The sequence below is a fragment of the Cinclus cinclus genome, chromosome 4 (genome assembly GCF_963662255.1).
Source record: "Cinclus cinclus chromosome 4, bCinCin1.1, whole genome shotgun sequence".
NCBI classification, from domain to species: Eukaryota; Metazoa; Chordata; class Aves; order Passeriformes; family Cinclidae; genus Cinclus; species Cinclus cinclus.
The window spans coordinates 55,171,784-55,192,578 of NC_085049.1; the positions used below are offsets into that span (position 1 = coordinate 55,171,784).

The 20,795-nt window shown below is 41.8% G+C and overlaps 1 protein-coding gene across 1 annotated transcript in view; it reads left to right on the forward strand.

Moving 5' to 3' along the window:
• Nucleotides 1-8,605, forward strand: part of RIC8B (RIC8 guanine nucleotide exchange factor B) — a 30,868-nt gene extending 22,263 nt beyond the window's left edge. Inside the window, exons 9-10 of the mRNA XM_062491277.1 lie at nucleotides 1,457-1,576; nucleotides 8,421-8,605. Of these exons, the coding sequence (XP_062347261.1) occupies nucleotides 1,457-1,576; nucleotides 8,421-8,532 (232 nt within the window). The 3' untranslated portion in view covers nucleotides 8,533-8,605. The remainder of the gene's footprint in view (nucleotides 1-1,456; nucleotides 1,577-8,420) is intronic.
• The last annotated feature ends 12,190 nt before the right edge of the window (nucleotides 8,606-20,795 follow it).

The window sequence follows — 20,795 nt, forward strand, 5'->3', positions numbered from 1 at the left end:
AAACTTAGCAAGGATGGCTTTTGTCCCAGATTTTTGAGGAACTCACATGAAGTTTGCTAAGCTGCTATTGTTTGTAGGGGGTATATCTCTGTAATGGAGAAAGTAATGGTGTCAGATATGGCTAAAACTTTTAGCCAGAAAATTGTTAAAAAGGAGAAAACCAGGAGGCTTAGTTTCAGTTTTGATTGAGTTTCAGTTTGCCTGGTACTAAAATTTTCTTAAAGAACCAAATAGGTCACATATGTAAATATGGAAGGAGCAAAATCTATAGAAGTCATGCAGTGGGAATCTCATGTATTTGTTTGAAGGATTCAGTGACCACACAGAAGCTCTGTTGATTTTTATTAGTTGTATTTGATTGGGTGTTAGAAGTTTTAGTTTGTCATACTACATCTAAGATTTGATGCCATTTTTAAGATCTTCAGAAATTGCTGATAGTGGGGATCTGAAGTGCTAACACTATTCTTCTGTTTTACTGTGTTTTCCTTGAGTTACACCTTACTGGTTTGGTATATGGTGGACACTTGTGGCTTATTGAAAGATTCTTATTAAGGTACATGAACAAGGGACAGGATTAAATGTATGAGATTTAGGAGTTACATTGCTTCTATGCGAATAAATAAAAATAAACCTCCTGGTTTAGAGTTAATTTCTACACTCCAGGATTTTTTTTTCTTGCTGTTTTCTCTCTGCTCTTCTTTCAAAAGCCTGACATTCAATTATATGCATATAATTAAAACTGTAACATCCATTTAGTTAAAAGCTAACACTTAAATGAAACAGTCAAGATAACTGTCAGTTGATTAATGCATCTGGTTTTCTGTATTGCTGTTAAATGTTTATGATTAAAATGTTTGAAAGGATAATGTGCCCTGAAAGTTTTCTTTAAAACTACTTCTTTGCTTTTGTTACCATTTCTGTATCACTGTTCACTTGTATTAACAGTGAAAATAAAGCTGGCTTTGTAAATGCTCAAAGTAACTTAATCTGCTTTGAGCAAGAAATCATCATCATGGAAGGGCAGCAGTTAACTAATTTAATGGAAAATTAACTGGAACCTGTCTATTATATTTTTTCAAATTAAGTCTGTACAGAATTAGTTTCAGATATGTATCTGTCATTCGGTTCCCTATTTATGTCATTAGTACTAATGACATTGTCATTGTTACCATCATCATTCCCCTGTTTTCAAACTGTTCCTCTCTGGGTTCCAACAACAAGAACTACTAGCCTATGCATTTTTGAGCACGGGCAAGACATTAGTACAGTGAATTAACATGAAGGTACAGTCATGATTCATGAGAAAATACAGTATAAATATGAACTGTCTGTTTATAACAAAACCTTTCATGTGCAGTTTTAGTCTTGATGGTTTCTGTGAGTTCTTCCTGCTATTAAGATAGAAAATGTACCTGTTCTTCCAGAAATGTAAACTGTGTTGTTTTTTCACCTCCAGCATTAACCTTATCACTGGTCACCTAGAAGAACCAATGCCCAATCCAATGGATGAAATGACAGAAGAACAAAAAGAGTATGAAGCTATGAAGCTTGTCAACATGTTTGATAAACTTTCCAGGTATTGTATTATAGCTGCTTTTGAGAGGCAGCTTGTATCCTGGCTCTTTACTAAGGTCTAGTGCTTCAAAACAGTGCTAGAATCAACTACTTTTTAGGATTGGGACCACTTTAAATGAAGAGAAAAATGTTTAGCGCTGCAAAGAAAGGAGTGATATGGTGCAGGACTTCAGAGGGAACCTCTTGGAGAAGATTGGACAGAACTGGGAAGATGTGGTGGGGAGGGGACCTGCCTCCTGAATAGATAGGCTGATTGTAATGAAGAGAGTTTCTTTTTTTAAGGTAGTATGGGACATAATCTAGGCCCAAGGTGAGTGTGCTTCTTTTCCCCAAGTTAATGAGCAACATCTCATTGTAACTACTTAACCCTGCTGCTTATGTGAAGAACAAATACTGTGTGGAAATAGTTATTGTCAGGAACAATAAATTATATAATGGAGAAGGTAAAAGAATTTACAGTTAAGTGCTGATTGGAGTACAAATCAGCCTTTGTAATTTGTTTTATGTGACAAAGGTAATGCCATGAAAGAAATGAGTACTTTGTGTGACATAATGGTGTTTACAGTATTGATAGAGAGAGTTGATTTTCAGTTCATAACTTTCTATCTACAAAAGAACATAGACCTGTTGTCTCTAGCTTTTTTTTTCTGTTTGGTTCAATATGCCTAGAATTTACTGGTTTTTCTTTTCCCATACTTCTAGCCATATTGGAGTGATTGTTTTTAATTTTTTTTTTTAATTAAAAAGCAAAGTAACATTCTTGAGAAACACGTGCAATACTAATTTGCCATTGAACTGAGCTGTAGGAGGTAACTACATAAGTGCATCCATCCTTCAAACATGGAAAAAACTCAGCAGCTAGAAATGTGCTTGTCATAGTCTAGAGATAGTGAATTAACAAGATCTATTGAGAGGGATTCAGCAAAATGAGTATTTTTTACATCTGTTAAATATTAGGAACATAGCAGAGGATATAGGAGAATATGGATTTTACATTAGCTGTCAAAACCTGAATTACAGGCAAGATTGAAACCAGGGAAGGAACTTAGAACAACTGAGCTGAGAACTGCCAATGAAGTAATTAGATATTTTTTCACATTATTTGCATGGAAAACAAGTGTAGTCCTCTTAGGAAAGAGAAGGAAATGTAATGCACATATAATCTTAATTGAACTACTCTGTAAAAAGGAATCATTACTATGTTAAGCTAGAGAATTAAGATGCTGAGATTCAAGGGTGCCACTACAAAATGACTATATGGTTTAAAATGTTCTTTGAAAAGAAAGTTTGAGGCTTCAGATAAGCTGAGACTGAAGACAAGTCAGTTACTGTCCCTGGAGCAGTTACACAAAAACTCCCACTGGTTACTGTGGCACAAGAGCCCTTTCAGTTTGGAGGGTTGGAGGCACCTGCTGCAGTGCCTGCCACAGGCTGACAATAACTGAGCAGCTGCTGCCCTGTGTCACCACTTATCCTCTTGGCCAGCAGCATTGCTGTCACCTTGGACTTTCTGTGCCCCTTTCATCCACCTGCAGTTTCTTCTATAGCACTTACACTGCTTCATGGCTGGCACTCTTTGTGGTAGGGCTTTTGCTTGTTTAGTATTGTGGTTACTGTGGGACAGTGTTGTTGATGTGACCCCTTTAAGTGCTGTGATAACATTAATAAAATCATTTCACTGTTCTTCCCACACTTCTTGTTTTACTAAAAATTGGGGAGGAGGGAAATGCTGGCAGGAAGGAAAAAGAAAGTTAAGATTTGGAATGGGGAGACTGTGGGATGATTTTTATGAATGTAATTGAGTGCAATAATGGGCCCTGCAGATGTTAAACAGCATGGGAAGTTGCCAGTCTTGCATACAAAGAGTATGATACCATGCTGATAGTAGTGGGAGTCCCTCCATGGTTTTGAAATAGAGCAATTGTGCTGCCTCCAGCTTGAGCCCTTCAATGCTGGGAGTTTGCAATTTAAATCTATGTAGAATGCACTTCTTACCCTTGGTTTGCACCCTATGGATGCAAAGTAAGGGTTGCTTGGTTGGAGTTTTTGGTTGATTTGGTTTGAGTCTTCCTTTGAGGCAGAGTGCTCGTGGCAGGTTTTCTGCTGTTCTCTCTTGTCATCATAGAAGGGGAAATGTGCCATGAACAGGTTCAGTTTGATGGAGTGCTTTGCTTATAAAAGGAAGTTGAGCAGGAACAAACAACTTCTCATCTTGAGCAAGTTTATGTAACTCAGTGTAACCTGAACAGGAGCTTAGAGTAAACTTGTGTGATGTACAGCAGAACAGGTTTGCTTAGTTCACTGGTATTGTCCCAGCAGTGGAAGCTGAGCTTTGAAGAGCTGCCACGCTTTTATTGGAAAAAAGTATGAAAAAAAAAAAAAAACAAGTTGAAGGACTGACAAACTTGTCAACTTCCCTCTCTGACTGATGAGGATAATCAGGTCAGTTTGTCAGTGGAACACTCCAGATTTGGCTTTGACTGGCTGATTATCAGAACTTGGAAAACAAATTTACCAGGCAGTACTACTTCATTGGGAAATTATAGCCTTCATTAATGGCTGCTGAATTTTCACTGTACCCTTTGTAAAGGTTTGTTGAAGATGTAAGTACAAAGGGACATCTTTTTCCTAGTTCTATACTATGCCAGTGGATATTTGCTTTTCAGGTTTCTCTTTATTTTCAGCCTTGGCACTGAAAAATTGAAACTTTTTGAAGTCATATAAAACCGATTGATGCTTTTGGTCATTTCAGGTCATACTTCCCAAGCTTTTCTACTCTTTTAGGTTGTTGGTGTTGGCACCTGTTCCTGAGGTAATTGACCATCAACAAGGCTAAATTAAAATTAATCACCCAGTTTTGATTTCTCAGAATACCTGTCAGAAAGCTGAATATTACTGTGAGCTCATTTCCCCTGTGCCAATATTTTAATATAGACTTGGATTCTGCAAAAGCTCTTCTAGAAATCAGTATTTTGATCAAATTTGGCTTTGTGAGATTACCTTTTAAAAATCATTAGATATATGGAAATTATAAGTATGAATGAACATGGGAAATAATGATTACTGCATTTCTTGGGACATGTAATTACTACTTAGGCTGATCCTGGATGCCTGAATTTGGCCCTGATGTAACTCTGTGGGTTTTGTCTGCAGTAAGTGTCTTGTTGGTTCTTTGGGAGCTGTTTGGTGACTGTAAATCAGTGTCCTCTGCACATGATGCACATCTTTGAGCTTTGAAAAACTCCACAGATCTGCAAGGATTTAACTCAGCCTTCCATTTTTTTTTTTTTTTTTGCAAAATGTCCAGTTAGCCACCTTAAGCCAGCGTTGTGTTAGACAGATATTCTGTCTATATAATAGATTATTGGAGATACTCTGTGTTAATTAAAATGTCTGGAAAAAAATGCTAACATTTTTTCTATTATAAATGGTAGGTAGAATTGTATATTAATTGACTAATTTAGAATGTCAGGATGCTTTTTCCAAGCCAACCTTGTATTAATAGCAAGAATCCTTTTGCTGATAAAATGGTCTCCAATTATCACAGCTTGGGTTTTGTTGTACATTGAACAGAAGTCAACAAAACGAGTAAGAGAACCTGTCTAAATAAGGTACCCTACTCATTAAAAACACAAAATTAATCATAGGATCAATGAAGAAGGCAATGCTACATCGAGTTTGGTTTTTTTTCTTCCTCTTTCTAATCACAGAACAAAATAATGTTCCCTGAAAGGATCGGAACTATTATGTGGCACTCAATTATAAGGAGGTGAATAGGTCCCCAAGACGCCGTTTTATCAAAGGGGCAGGCTGGTGTTTACATGATGGCTGTTTGATTACAGACACCATCATTAATGCTCTGTGGCAGTGCTGCCCTGCAGCACAGACAGCAGGCAGGAGAGAGTCACCCTTCGAAACAAGGCAATGATTTTTGAGTCGTTATCAAGCTAAATGGCAAGCAGGAAGGCAGAACTTGTATGGATATATTTGAAGGGACTCTTAGGAGATCTGAAAGTGGAAGAAGAGAATGCATTTTACCAACTGTTTAATTAGGATGTTTTTCTAAGTACAATTGAATGAATGCTTTGTTTGCATTAGAAAAATGAGTGTAACAAGGTGCATCTGAGTATGTGGGAGGTCACCTAAGGATGTTCAAACATGTTATAACTACACACACTGTGCTTGTATAGAACTTCATGGACATGGAAGAATTCCCACTGCCATCTACCGGGCTGAGGCCAGTGATGTTCTGCCCTATGGATGTGCTATAAACATCCAGTTTCTGGACAGTGACCTGTTTTCTGTCAGTTCTTGGCACTTCCTTTCCCACCTTGTCTCTCCCTGTGGACAGTGAGCACATCCTCAGGTAGCCCAGGGTGTCAAAGCACAGTGGAGGTCTAGATTGTGGTTAGAAACAAAATAGGCTGATCCTTGCTTCTCCTTTTTCTTTGGTGGCTTGGCATATTTGTCTTCACGCAGTTCAATTTTACTGGGTAGCACTTGCCTGAGGAAGGATGTGTGGAATTCAACCTCCTAATGCAGAGAACAGCAAACCCCTACCAGTCCTCTTCCATCCTGCTCAGAGACTTGCAAAGCAAGGAAGCTCAGGTACAGAAAGGTACTTGTTAAGCATCCTTGTTATTCTGTGCAATGTGAGCTCAGCCTGGCTCCCATTGTTAAAGCTTAAAGCTAAAGAGGGATTTGAAAGTGAGGCTGGAAAAGGGAAGCCTCAGAGAAACAGCTTTGCCTTTATAATTGACAAATTATGAGATAGGACTTTTTGACAATATTTAAAGACCTAAGATTTGAAGGGAGGAGAGGGAGGTCCCCACATAAAGGGGACCTTGTTTTTCTGTGTTTTTTTTTCCTTTTTCATGAACAAATTCTTTATCCTTTATCAGCCATTATAATTCATTTATTGCCAAAAATAAATCGTAAATTCGTAGAAAATTGTGATTCCTTGACTTCTGGCTGCAGTATTAAATGTTGCAACTTGAGTACACTTTGGGATTTTTAAACAAAAATCTAGGATCCTTTCAGCCTAATGGGCAAACAGTGGTGATTTTGTTCTTTGCGGCTACACTCTCGAATTTTAGAGGATACTTGTTTTGTATGATGTTTAAAGTTTGAAAACCAAAAGTACCTCAGATGTAAAGGATTGTTTACTCTGTGTGGGGAAAAAAAAAAAAAGTCTTTGCTATTAGACACAACTCCAAAGCACTCCAGGATTGCCTTTGAGGGACCCCTACAGCAGGCAGGGTTCTTTCCCTCTTTGGACAGTAGATTTGCAGTCTTCATGTTTTGAACCCATTTGCATCTGACTTCAAGGGCTCAGAGGTGTCTTTTGTCTTTTCCACACATCTCAGAGATTCTCCGAGTGCTGTCACTTGGGTAGAATCTGCACACTTTGGATTGCATTGGCAGAAGGGAGGGGACTCGCTGGCAGTCCTGAAGTAATGGCAAGCTCTGTCCAGTCTGTTTAAAAATGAATCCTACTCTTCCACGCACGCTGAGGAGAGCCTGGCCTGTGCTCTTTGTTGTGGTCTTGCAAACCTCCTTCCCTGGCCTCACACTTACCACCAGACCTGGTCAGCCAAGCCACAGCAATTGTTTCTCATGTGGCATTTGTGAGTATCACTGTAGGATCTGATTATCACATCTGCACTAACAGCTGCTTTTATCTTGCTGGTCTCTTTTTGAGGCCTGACTTTACTGCACCTTGACTGTACAGTGTCTGGCATATGCATGCCGTGTGACTCAGATGTTGCCTTTCTTGCTGTCCCTGTGGGTGCATCAAGGCTGGATTGATTGCCAGCTTTGTACAAGGAATTGTTTTCCCTTTTTTCAGCCAAGGTAGTAGTGCAAACCAGGCAAAGAGCTGGTGAGATGCCTTTGCTTCCCCCCCACTGAGTGATGCAGTTTTATTGTCCATGGCTTGCAATGGTGGTAGATATATGTTCAATTGACAGTTTTACTGGCCTGCTTTTGAACCAAGGGATAAATTAACATCAAATCTCTCCTCCTTTATTTAAGGTGACTCCTCAGTATTTAGAGGTGTTTTCCCTTATTTTTTTCCCCCAGCGAAATGTTGCCTTTGCCATAATCCACATATAGATGAGGTGATAAAAAGTAAGGATTAAATAAATCTTTGCTAATACTTTTCGATTGGCTTAATCAATAATTAATCATCTCTTAGATGAGGCTGTAGTTTGTGGAGTAGATATAATTGGATTAACTGCTGAGCGGCCTTTGGAGCTTTGAAGAGATTAAAATGGCTGTAAATCCTGTAATTAAACTGCCACAAACAAAAGCAACAGTATTAGAATCAGTCAGCTTTTTTTAAATGAATCAGCAAGTCCTTAACATACCCCTAGTAGTGGTGTAGGCAGAGTCTGTTCTCTTAACTGATTTATTTCCTTCCACAACATGAATATGTATCAAATCATTGTTTTAATTGCTTGGGCATATATTAGCCAGAATGGCAGGTGAAATTTTAGGAAGAGCTGGCTGTCAGAGAACTCTCAGAAGAAAAGCTAGTTTGTGTATCCAAAACAGTGAACCTGCTCCTTGTCTTGAGCCTATTAGGCACTGACTTCTCATGGTGTCTTTAATTGGTTAAGTAGTTTTGGCCTACATGAATGAAGTCTTTATCTGTCCTGCTCCTCCCCTCCCACCTATTTGGGAAGTTTTTTTTGTGCCTTTTTCTTTAAAACAGCGGGCTTTAGCAGGAATAACTTCCTTTTAGAGGCTCATTATGAAGCATATATTGTATGTGAGTGTATTAGACACATGGGAATTGATGTGTGCACGTGCTAATATGGATTCTTTTTTTCAATGTCTCACAGAGATGAGCTCATAAAGCCAATGGGAGTGCGGCCGGATGGGACAATGGCTCCTTTGGAGGAAGCAGTCAGCCAGTACCATATCAGCAAGCAAGAGAGCTCAGATTCAGACTAAGGCATCACCTGCTTCACTCTCAATTCTCCTCTAATCCACACTTCTCCTTAGAGCCACATCTTTTATCCTCACATTAGCCAGCATCACTTTAACTGTTCTATTATTGGCATATTTAAATGATGGTCCTGTGCTGTAATGTCTGAATTTTTATTATGTCTGTTTAGAAAACATATCAATTTATTAGTTTATGATCTTTATTAATTTAAAATTAAATGTTTGAAAATGATAAAAAATTAAAGCCTACAGTGTAAAATAAAGTCCACTTTCATTTTCCAGAATCCTGTTTTCTGAACTCTGTAGGTTTTCCCATTCTTGATAATCTTTTGTATTGTCTTGCCAGTCTTCCTCTTTATAATTGTATTAATGAAGCGTATTTACTTAATGGCATTAGGAGCAGAGGGTGTTTAGACTTAGAAGTCTGGCCTTGTGAGGTTGCTTTAGCTGGCATTGAGCAGTGATTTCCAAGTTCCCCTTTTTGAAGTGCCCTGGGGTTTCTTACTGCTACAAACTTCTGCAGTTAAGCAGCTGCTTAAGATTTTAAGAATGTGTCAGTGACAGACTGCTTCTAAAACTGCCTTTAAATTGGGAGCAAGATGATGTGTGTTGTATGTCTTCCCTGCCTGTCTGGTTAAGACCACACAACTATCCCCTCCTCCCCTCTGGTTAAGTATAAACATCCCTATTGAAAATGGTGTTCAAGTATTGCACTTAAATGGTGCCATCAAAGGGAGGGGACTAGAGTGCACGTGCCAGTGTTTCACTGAATTGGGGTCTACTTTTGGAGATTAGCTGCTATTCCTCAATTGAAGGGAAGTCAAACTAATCAACAAAGAAATATTTCCTCCTAGAGAGAACTTAGGAAGCAATGGGATAGAGAATGGGAGGGTGGAAAGGAGAAGAAAGTGTCACTTTCAACTCTGTACTCTTAAGAAAAGATTAAAGTTTTAGGCGTGCTGCACTGCTGTTGTTGCCTCTCTGCCTGCTTGATTTCTTTCTGTGTGTTTCTCCCAGCATGAATTACATGAAGAATATTCCATGCCATAGCTTCCAATTCCATATTGTGTGCAGAAGCTTAAACATGCTGTTCACTGAGGACCTTTCAGAGATTGGTGGTGCTTCTCCAGTTTGTTTCCTATGACTTGTCACTGGTTCTCTGAACTAAGGAAGTTGGTGTTCAAAGACCCTGTAAAGGGGCATTTGGTATGAAATTGTGCTGTGGTTGCTCATGTGAGGAGCTTCTAAAGATGATCTTGGTCTTCCAAAAGAACTGAAAAGAAAAAAAAAATGCACTTGTGTCCTCTCAGTGGTTCAGTTTGTTTTTCCAAAACACTGCCCAGCCCCAGCAATTTCTATCCTGGTACATATGTATTTAACATATGTAATATGTAATGTCATAGCTCTTCTATATGACTCCAAAAGTGGAAGGGACCTGTTGTCCAAGAGCAAAAAATATGCTTGGCTGCATTTAAGCTGGGTCTCAAAAATGTAATTGCAAGTTTAGCATCATGCACTGACTACTCTGAGCCCAGCACAGGCAAATACTGTGTGCCCTACAGGTGCAAAGAATTTGTGATCCCTCCCTGAGGAGCAAAACTTCCCTGGCCCTGTTAATGAGGAACTGTCTTGGTGTCAGCTGGGGCTGGGGAAGGACTTGTTTCAGTCATGAGCTTCTATAAGGGCTTCTTGCTGTAGAGCACTGAGTAAAGAGTATGAAAAAAGAGCACAAGCTCAATTGTTGCTTTACAAGCTATAGAATATGCTTCTACAGTTAGCAGGCTAAAGAGATTAATAAAACAATAATAGCTCCAGGGACCTTGTTACAAGCAGTATAGCACGAGGCTCTTGTGCTCTGCCCCCGTCATTCACCACAGGGCAGCAAAACTTGCAATAAATAGTTCTGTTTAGTTTATCTTGGAAAACAGATGCTTGTAGAAGGTTCTACAGACATGAGCTTTTGCTTCAATTGAAAAAAGTGAAGACCAAGCATAGGAGGTTTTGCCTGAATCTTCCAGCTCAAGAGTGGTTGTCACAGCTGGATTGCCTGTAGTGCAGGTTAATGTAGATAAATTAACAACTTGCACTAGTGCTGTGCTCCAGAGCAGCTCTTGTTCCAAGGGGGTACTTTGTGAAAAGGCTTGTTTTTGCAATGTAACATTGTACTGACTGGATATCTGGGAATATTTTGGGACAAAGGCCCTTCAAGTCAGCAGTTCCTCTGCCTCCTTTTGTGCTGGCTGGCATTTTAAGAGTAACTGAGCACATGGTAAGATTTCTCTTGGATGGGAGTCTGGAGAAAAGTGAGTTTTAAAAGAGGAGCTCCCTGGAATTTTTTGTGTACTGTGAAATTTTACTCCTGAATTTATTTTCTGAGTTGAACCTCCAAAACTGGAGGCTGGGGCAGCTGAGTCTTGCTTAAACTGGCAAACCAGGCTGTGTGGGGAAGGGTCTCTAAGTGAAACGTCTCACTTCAGTCAGTAGGTTTTCTAGTGGTGATCATAAAGTTGTTACCTAGTGGGTTTTGGGGACATGTCTGTACCTTTCATTCCCAAAAAGTGTTCCACCGTCAGTCCCAAATCAAAAAATCTTGTGTTCCAGTCTTTATTTTAGCATCAACAGTCCAACACAGTTCTCATTAAAGCTTATCAATTATTTGGAAGCTTAGCTTCTCTTTGTTTCCCATTAGAGTTATGAAACAAAAGATGACAGGAAATTGCTGAAATTTGTCAGAATACTTTGTTCTTTTGTTAAATGATACAGATATATTTGTTTAAATGTTTGTGAAAACTTCCTGGCAGGTATTCCCAAATGCTAATTGAAATTTCATGTGCCCCAAAAGTGGTTTTCAGGAAAAAGGGTTGTTTACAATCTGTTAAAAATGTTGTGAGAAAATTACCAGAACTTTAAAGAAATTTGCCAAAGAGAAAAAACACATTAGCTTTGGTGTTTTGAATGCACAACATTGCTGTATGTGTGTGTGGCCAAAGTAGATTTTTTTACCCTATATGTTGAGTTTTTCCAAGTACCTGAAAATCTGCAAAGGCTTAAAAAAAATAGAACAACTACACAATAGCATCTTTTTCTTCATACAGTTCTTCAAATGGTAGATTTCCCATACCTGGGTGAAAAATCAGTTGTCAAAGGTGGCTTTAAGGAAGAGAACATTACAATAAAGCTGTAGCATTAGTGGGTTGCCAAGCACCCTAGTCAGAAAGAGGAAAGTAAACCCCAAAGTACACAAGATCCCAAATCTCCTGAAGGAGCATTCCACAACATTGTACTTCAACTTATTACCACAAAACAGCTAATAAAATCCTGTGCTTTAATAAGGCTGGCTGTAAAAAGACTCTTCCACTGTTCAAACAGTGGAGAGACAGACTTTGCTGGTCTTTGAGCAGCAACTTAAACAGCTGCCTAGGTCAGATTCTTTTCTGGTCGAACATGGAAAAGCAGTGATTTAGTAGGCATGCAAAGATGTGGCTCACTTTTAGACAGGAAAAAAAAAAGCTATTTCATGCTACAAATGAAAATCCTTCTTGCATTAACATCTTAGTTACGTGCATGGATCTGGTCTTTCAGGAAAGTGTCGGGGAACATTTCTTGTTCTCCATGCAAAAGCTACGTGTCACTCTGGCGATGCAATATTTAGGCCAGGCATTTTGGGGGAGGTTGATGTTCTTTTGGCTTTTGCACGTATCCTCCAGCTGTGCCTGGAAAGCAGCTCCCTCAGCAGCAGAGGAAGAGCCTGGGAGGGTGAGCCGGGCCGGGAGCCCATCCCGCCTTCCCTGCCGCCTGAGGGAAGCTGGGCAGGCCTGAGGCTGCCGGCAGGCCCAGGTGATGCGAGGTGAGGGAAAAGGTGGTGGCCGTAGCAAAGCCGAGTGTTTTTCAGGGCTCCTCCTCTCACCTCAGCAATGCAGGCCAGTCCTGTTGATCCTCGGCTCGTCCCTGTTGCTCGGCCGTGGGAGGCCGTGCCTGCCTTAGGCTGCTGCCCTGGCTTGGAGGCCGCGGTAACGCTGAGGGTGTTTGCGACTCCCTCAGTGCTGCTGTGCCTTGCTGTCCTCCCCGAGAGCAAGCCCCTCTTCCCTGCCCTGTGTGAGTGAGGAGGACAAGGGGGTCCCAGAGGAAGGCACCAAACTAATTTCTTGGGAAGGAGGTAGGAGCAGCCCCGTCTCCTCTCTGTGCAGCATCGGAGCCGCTTTCAATTCCACCATGAGACAACTCCGAGGGCCAGGCTGACCTGTGGCTACTCCCACCACAGTGGCCTCTGGCCAGGCTTAAGGACAGCAAATGCGGTAGGGAAAAAGCCCCAAACCCCAAATCTGGCCATTGCCACAAGCAGGCCTACAGCATCATCTACAGCAGGTAGGTCAGCTCAGCTCTCTGTCCTGGCTGGGAGCTAGAGGGTCCAACAGGACCAGGTGAGTTCCTCGAGCATCCCGGCTTTGTCCAGAGTGGGCAAGAGCAGAGATCACGGAGCTGCTGACGTGCCTGGGAATCGATCCCTCTGACAGCATGCCAATCTCTGTGGGGTACCTAGGCAGGCTTTCAGAGCATGGTGGGGAAGGAATTATTCAGACCACCCATCTTTAGCTGGCTAAATTACCCGGATAGTCTCTTCTAACTTCTTTTCCAGTCACGGATGAGAGTAGAGGACAATTCAGAGTAAGGCTAATTTGGGTGCACTGAATGACCCTCTGCAGGAGCTTTGCTTTCCCTCCCTCGACTACAGAGGGAGCCTGGGGAGACCAGCTGGTTACATTTAACTGCTAAATTGGTTGCCAAAAGATGGGTGGTGAGAATTCCTTCCAGTTTCCCCTTTGCCATGGACCACACTCTTCCCACAGCAGGATGCTCGCTTGCTCTCTCCTGCAAATTTGGAGATTGCTCGGTGCAGTGGGATGCAGGTCCCCAGGAGCCACCACAAGACAAAAGCTGCATCACACCCCTTGGCAGGTACTGTATAATGTTGTGTGCAGGATTTCATGGGCTTCCTGCTTAAACAGGTTCTTTAAGGCAGCTTTGCTTTTGGGAGCCTGTCTAAAGACTTGCCTTGGTATAAGCCAAGCTTTACATATGTTCTGAAATTTGAAAAACAAAGTGAAACCTCCAGCAAAAACTGTAACTGGAGAGAGACAGATAACAGAAAAGACTTCTAAGTTCACTCTAGATGTTACAATAGAGAGGGAGGTGAAGCCATTCAAAAAAAAAACCCTGCTGAGATTGCCCCTTCCTCTTTGGCCTGATAAACTCATTACAAATTAAAAGAAAAGCAGCCGAGATCTTCAGGCTTCAGGACATCCATTAGCCCTCTTTTACATTTTAGAGCTTGTAACAGATGCTGACTGTGGGTGTTAGTCCTTCTCTAATCAAAAAGCCCAATTCTTCATTCTGGAAGCTTAAAATACAAGAATTTAAACCTGAACCTAAACTACCAGGATTCTCAGGCTTCAGGATTATTTTGTGCTCTAGAAGTGAGCATGCCTGGAAAATCACAACACTGTGGCACATCACATGCCTTCCAAAGTCATTTGAAAAAATCAGTAGTTTATTAGTGGCTCTTTTTTTTCCTCTTTGAGAAGAGATGAGTGACTGTCTGGATTCCCTCCTGTTTATTCAGTCCCTAAATGTTCATAACACTCTGTTGGGGTGGAATAATTCCCATCCAAGTTGTAAAACACACTTATAAGTAGATGGGAAAAGCATGAACAGAGCTGTAAAGAAAACAAAACCTCCAGGAACAAGGTCTTATTTTGCATGCTTCTCACTGTTGTATTTTTGCCCCAATTAGCATATTTTAAAGACAAGCCTTTTTTAAAAAAAAAAAAATTCTGCTATCTGCCTGAACTATTCTCAAGCTTTGAACTTTTCCATCCTTTCTATTGATTATGGCCAAGTGACCCATATTTAAAAAGCATTTACAATAAAATTATAGCACTTTCTTTTGTGCTGCCAGCTTTCCCAGTGAAAAGCTAAAATGTTTTAAAATTGTCACTTTTTGACAGAGGTAATGGCTGTAATATATTTAGTCTCTTCCCCCTTGTTGTGCTTAAAATGGCTATGCTAATAAAGGGCACAGCTGTCGATACTTTATGGCCTGCTGGGGGGAAGAGGGGGAACGAAGGAAAAAACAGATTGACTGTGTGTCAACAAATGCAGCTGGGAAAGAAAAAAAGAAGCCCCTTGAAGGCCCCTGCAACTTAAAGTCCAAGATAAATGATGTCCCTATGCTTAAAAAAAAAAATGGAGGTTGGAATTCAATAAAGGGGAACTGAAAAGGAAACTGCTTAAAACTGAAAGCCTTTTCTCTGCCTCTAGACAGCTTACAAGAGAAATGAGCAAAACTGACCACAGAAAGAGGGTGAGCGGCCAAGAAAGAAAACAAAAGCCTATCCTGGAAAATATATTGCATCAGAGAATTATCTGAAGTGCACTGCGGCCGGCGGGCGGAGTGCGTACAGTTTAATGGAGATGCAACAACTTTTACATGCCACTGCCTTTGGGGGAGTGGGCAGCTTTGTGCCAGGGAGGGAAAAGGGGAGCTGGAATTTTTCATATGAAAGCAGTAAGAGTGGGACACGAGGGCAGAGGGGTGATGGTGGATGTCCTTCCCTGGGGAGCCGGGCTGGGTTGTCCCATGGCTTGTGCTCAGCCACTGAGACTCACGGCTTGGGGCTGCTCCTGAGACAAGCAGGGAGCAACAGCAGGGCTGGAAGGGGTGCAGGGATGGGCAGCTGGAATTTATGCAGTGAGGAAATGGCAATATTGGGTGCAAACCTGCAAGAATCGGGTGGTTTTCATTCCCCAGGTCATGAGGCAGCTGGTTTGCATGGAGGCAAACTCCTAACTAAACAACAGGTGACAGGGAGCCATTTGTTCATTGTCATTTCTTGGACAATTATGGAAGATGAGGACAGTTTTTCCCAGCCTAAGGCAAAACAGCTTTGTAAGTGTGGCTTGTGTTCCCCAGAGATGTCCTGAGAGCATGGCCTGGCTGCACCAGTGCCACCAGAGCTGCTGTATCCACCTGCTGAGAACGAGGGTCCGGGCATTCCCACTGCCTGTTCTGGGCCTGGAAAGAGGCTTCCTGGAAAATAAACCCTTGGCAGCAGGCAAGACCAGGAGAGCTGGTGAGCCTGCAAATAACCTCTGCTTCTGCAGTGGGAGGAGATGCAGTCTGGGGTGGGATATCCTGCTCTGAGGAACTGTCTGCTCTTCTCTTCCACTTTCCCACTTCTGTCATCCTTTACTCCCACCACTTTTTTAAAAATTATGTTTCATTCAAGGCCTTTTTTTCCCTGGTGTGTTGTTCCCATTTAAGAACATCTGGAAAAGGCAGTCAAATGGGAGAAAAAGAGTTACCTGTTTTCTCAGTTCTTCAATTTTTGCGTATGTGTATGTATTCCCCTTAACCTCTGCAAATTCTGTAAAAATGGGAGGAAGGAAAAATAACTGAAGACAAGGCAAAATCAGGAAATTGAAAAAAATCCTGAAATTATATGGAACAGTCATGTCAAATTTTTACTAAAGCAGCAGGACATTAATATTGTATCGAAAGTTCTGATTTCCTTCTGTAATTGTTTGAAAGAGTTTTAAAAGGCCATAATTTATACTATTCTTGCTAGATTTCACTTGGTAAAACTCTTGCACTGTTAGAGACCAATACCTCCCAGTGATGCTATGTTTGTGGGATGACCAGTTTGGCTTTGGTTTTCTCCAGAGAAGAGTGGAATTTGGTATGGCTGATGTGCAAGAGGAAAAACTGAAAAGTTGATGTGCTCAAGGACAGAAGAGTTAAGAGATTCCCCCACCCACAACTGGGACTAAGGGAAGCAAAGCTCCTTGCCTGTGACAGTGACTATTTGAGTGAGTCCCACTGCCTCTTTGTAGTTGACAGCTGGGAAAAAATGGAGAAAAAGAAGAGCAAAACACCTGAACTCTTGATTGTGTTCACTGATGTGGGTTGGGGTGATTCCACAGGCAAAGGTTCCGCTGCAACTGGGCTGAAGGGAACACATGAGCCCTGCTGGACTAAGAGGTCATGTTATGAGAAGTAATGCTCTAGTTGGTGTGGCACATGTAGCATGGCTGTAAAGTAACTCAGCAAGATCTGAGCTGGAGCTGCTGTTGGAGAACATTCTCCACATGAAAATCCATCCATCCCTGGGGAACTCAATGTCCCATGTACCCATGATTTGGGAAACCACCTGAAGGGGCTGGAGATATTACAGAGCTGGTGTGTAATGGTCAAAACCAACAAGTTGTGCAGAGGCTGCACAGTCCCTGCACAGGGAGTGTGTGACAGTGCCACTTGCCACAGGGAAATTGATCCCTCCATACAGTGCTGGAGAGACCATGGCTGTGGCCAGCTCCCTGCCCATAACCCACCATCTGTAGAGGCCTGGAAAATCCAGGGAGATGATTTATGATTGTGCTGCTCAGCACACTCAGGGGAAGGCTGAGAGGAGGCTTTGTGGGAGCCAGAGCAGATGGGTTTTTGTAACTTTTTCTTTGCAGACCAGCACAATTTTCCAGGGGAGATGCAAGCCTGGGATAGTGGCTGTTGAGCTCACAGACTTGTTTTGTTTAATTAGCATTTGCAGACTGTTTAATAGGGTCCTGGAGACCTCAAGAACTACCAAGAGCCAGAGGTTGGCAACCACCAAATATCTCTGTAGAAAGAAGGTATGTGTAACTTTCAATTATTTAATGGAGCTGAAGAGTGCTCAAAACAGTATTTCATGTGCATAATTGGGCATTGAAGTGACAGACTGTGAGCTCTGTTGGGCTTTGCTGTCATCTGAAGCTCTTTGGTTGGTCAACTCACTTTTGAACCTGGGCAGCCCTTCCTGCTGCTGCCACTGGTGTTTCATGTGCTGTGAGGGGTCTGGAGACCCTTAAAATGTCTGTGCTTTGGACCAGCTACTTCTAATGCAGTTTTTATGTTAAAACCTTTCACGTATCATGTCTCCCACAGTTCTTCTAAACAAAAAAATCTCAGCAAGCAGCAGGTGAAACTTTACCTCTTGTTTTTACTACTTATTTATAATTTCAAGTACCTCTGGATGTTGTTCTCATTTCTGGCTCTGTCAGCTTTAGTAGTTAAGGTTGTCAATATATTGTGTCTAAGCCAGAACCTGGCCTTTGGGATTGGTGTTGGCTCTCTTATTTCAACCTACGTGGTGTGTGGGTGCCTCTGCCTCCCTCCAAGCCCTGCTGCTCTCTGCTGGTCTCCTTCCACTGTATGTGGGTTTCTCAGAGGTGTCAAGTCATCTAAAATTTAACTAAAGGAGGCAGGGATAGGGGAGGGAAGGGTTCAAGTGTGCTCTTTGCCCTTATGAAATGGGAAAAAGGGTTTGGGTTCAAGCTGGTACTTTCTTATGTACTATCAGGACATGGGCAGTAGAACATGGGTTTTGCTTATTCTTGGGTGCAGGAGCAGAGGTCCTTTTTCAACAGTTCCTTTGGTAATTGTTTCATCCTTCTAATAACACCAGCAATGTATGGAGGCACATGTGTATTCCCATCCTTTCCCTGTGTGCCTTCTGGTGGTTTTAAATCTACTGTGGATCAGTGCCAGGCAGGCTCTTCCACCCTCAGCTCACTCTTAGCTGGGGACAGAGCAGGAGCAATATGGTATAACTGCAGCATGCAGCTCTGAAAATACCTTCTTCTTGCAGACCCTTGTATCGCCCCAAAGGATCCTGAGCAGATTGTCAAGGGAAGATGTTACAGTGTAGGATCCCAGAACTGTGAAAGGATTTAATCCAAACGTTTGAAGGAGTCAGCCAGCTGGATCTTGACAGGAGGGACATTGGTGCAAAGCCCTTGCTGGGTCTCTGATGCTCAGAAATCTTTCTAACAATCCCCATGTCATGAGTGTTTTGGTGAGGAACTATATAAACAGACCAAAAATATGTTATGCAATAAGGTGTTTGGGGTCACAGGGGAGACCTTGCAAATCTAGCCATGAGGCATTTGCATGTAAAAAAACCAAAATTAAAAAAAAATAAATTGTAGCTTCTTTCAGCTGCAACCTAAACTTTGTGCTAAGTTAAATCTCCCCAGCCCTGGACTGATTCCTGTAGCCCCTCCAGGGTTTTCAATGCATCCAACAATGAAAGTGAAATCCAATCCCATCCAATTAGAGGAAAATGAATGGCTCATCTACAATAAATGGGCTCTGAATAACAATAAGCCAACAAGAGAGCAATGAACTGGAGACAGAGTACAATCTTCCTGAATGTTAATCGACAACTAACTCCACAAGCTTCTTAGAGGTGGAAAGAATTGGAGGAAAATAGATTAGGGAGGCTTTAGAGAACATTGCCTTTTAACTGCTTAGGCCTCACATTTTTACCTAAATACAAGAATCTTTCTAATGCTGCCTTTTGCAGGATGAAGGGTGTGTGTGTGTGAAGGGGTGTTTGTTCTCAAAGTTAAATGTTTTCAATCAATTTATAATTTGACATGGTAGGTCCTACTGTATAGCCTCTAGTATTATTTCATTGTTTCACTTATTCAGAAGGCTATTTTTAAAATTGCAAAGTAAAATGGCAGAAGCCTTGAAAAATGCTTTCTGGAGATCTGAGGAATGGGGCTGAATGAATCCATGAGTTAGCCTGTGACTGATATGAAGCTGGAGAGGTGAAAGGATAAGGAAAACCCTGCAGTTCAGTGGTCGAAGTGCTAGCTGTACCCACAACTTCCCTGGTGCTGCTCGTTGATCCCCCCATGACACCTTTTCACCCTGTCAAGGCCTGAAACACCTGCAGAGCAACTCAGCTGCTGCTTTCCACTGCCCGCAACCCCACAGGTAATTTTTGTAAAGACAGGGAAGATGCCAGGTGTCCTGACCCATCATTAAGAAGCTCCCACAGCCACACAGGTTCCATATCCAAGGCAACAAGGTCTCACCCAGCTGAGCTGCATTGCCCATCCTCTCTAATCAGCCTATTAAATCCCAATAACCTTTGGGATTTTATCCCCTCCTATATAATTCTCTCTGAATAGGACAGCTTATTCAGCTTGCCCAGCACTGCTATTCCCTCCCTCCCTCCTGCCTGCCTTTATCTACAGGAGCCAACTCAAAGGCCGTGGAGACCAGGTGAGAGCAGGCTCACCTCACTGCAGGTTGGGCGCCCACCTCAGCTTATGGGGGTAGAGGGTTGATCCTTTGGGAACCAAGATTCCCCCGTGCTGCTGCTGCTACAAAAGACAGTGTGGTGAGGTCTATGCAGAAAACAGAATGGAGTAACTTTTAAGGTGAATGATACTCTAAGTATCTTTGTAATTTGTTCTCTTAGAAGGGTTTTATGTGTTGCATTCTTTATCACAGAAGTCTTCCCAGGAGTAGCTCCTGATTTGCTGTCTTGTGGTCTAAAAAGCTGGTAAACAGGTCTATAGGACACCAAAGTCTGTCTTTTCTCTCCAAGATGGTAATGAAGAGAGGAACCCTATCCCCCTTTTCCTCTCCTGATCTGCTGTACAAGCAAAGGCCTACTTGTATTCCTTCAGAACAGTTAGCGTTTGATAGGCATATGGATAAGCTATTAAGTAGCAGAGCTAAAGGGGATTTGGAAGAGAGAATTATTAATTTGTAAACTAAAATACAACTTTGTCTTAGTGGCATTAAAATAAATTTCCAAAGACAATTGTCTGCTTGAACAAAGAAAGGAAAGGAACTGCTAGAAGCAGTTTACATAGTTCAGATAGGAGGGTATGTGTGTGTAAATAAGACCAGCTCAGCATGTAGCACAGAGAACACGTTTGCTGCAGTGTGCAGGGCATGCTCTGGCCAGCACTTTGGAATAACAGCAGACCCTGCTAAAGCTTAGCATAGAGAGCTAGAGTTGCCAAAGGGAATTTGAAATTTCACAAATGCATTTTTTCTAAAAACTGACTTTAACTGTGGGACAGGAAAAGGCAGTGGCCAATAGAACACCCTGGGTTTGGCCATTTTGGGGCAAAATACTGATCTTTTCCCTTTCATCATCCTGGAATGTCCCACCTTGTTTTGTGTCTCAGCTTTGGCTGCCACTAACTGTAAAGGTGATTCTTTGGTTAGCTGGGGATTTTCAATGCAAGAGGGTTCTTCTGCAAGTCCTGGGAAGAGTTAGGAGTGCTTTGCTCCCAGATAAGGTCAGTATAGCACTTAGACCAGGCACCCTAAGAAGCATTAAAAATCTTAGTACATTAGCTTTATTGTGCAAAACTGCATGGCTTTATATTCATTGTATGGCAAAAAGGGAATGGTACCAACAGGTTCG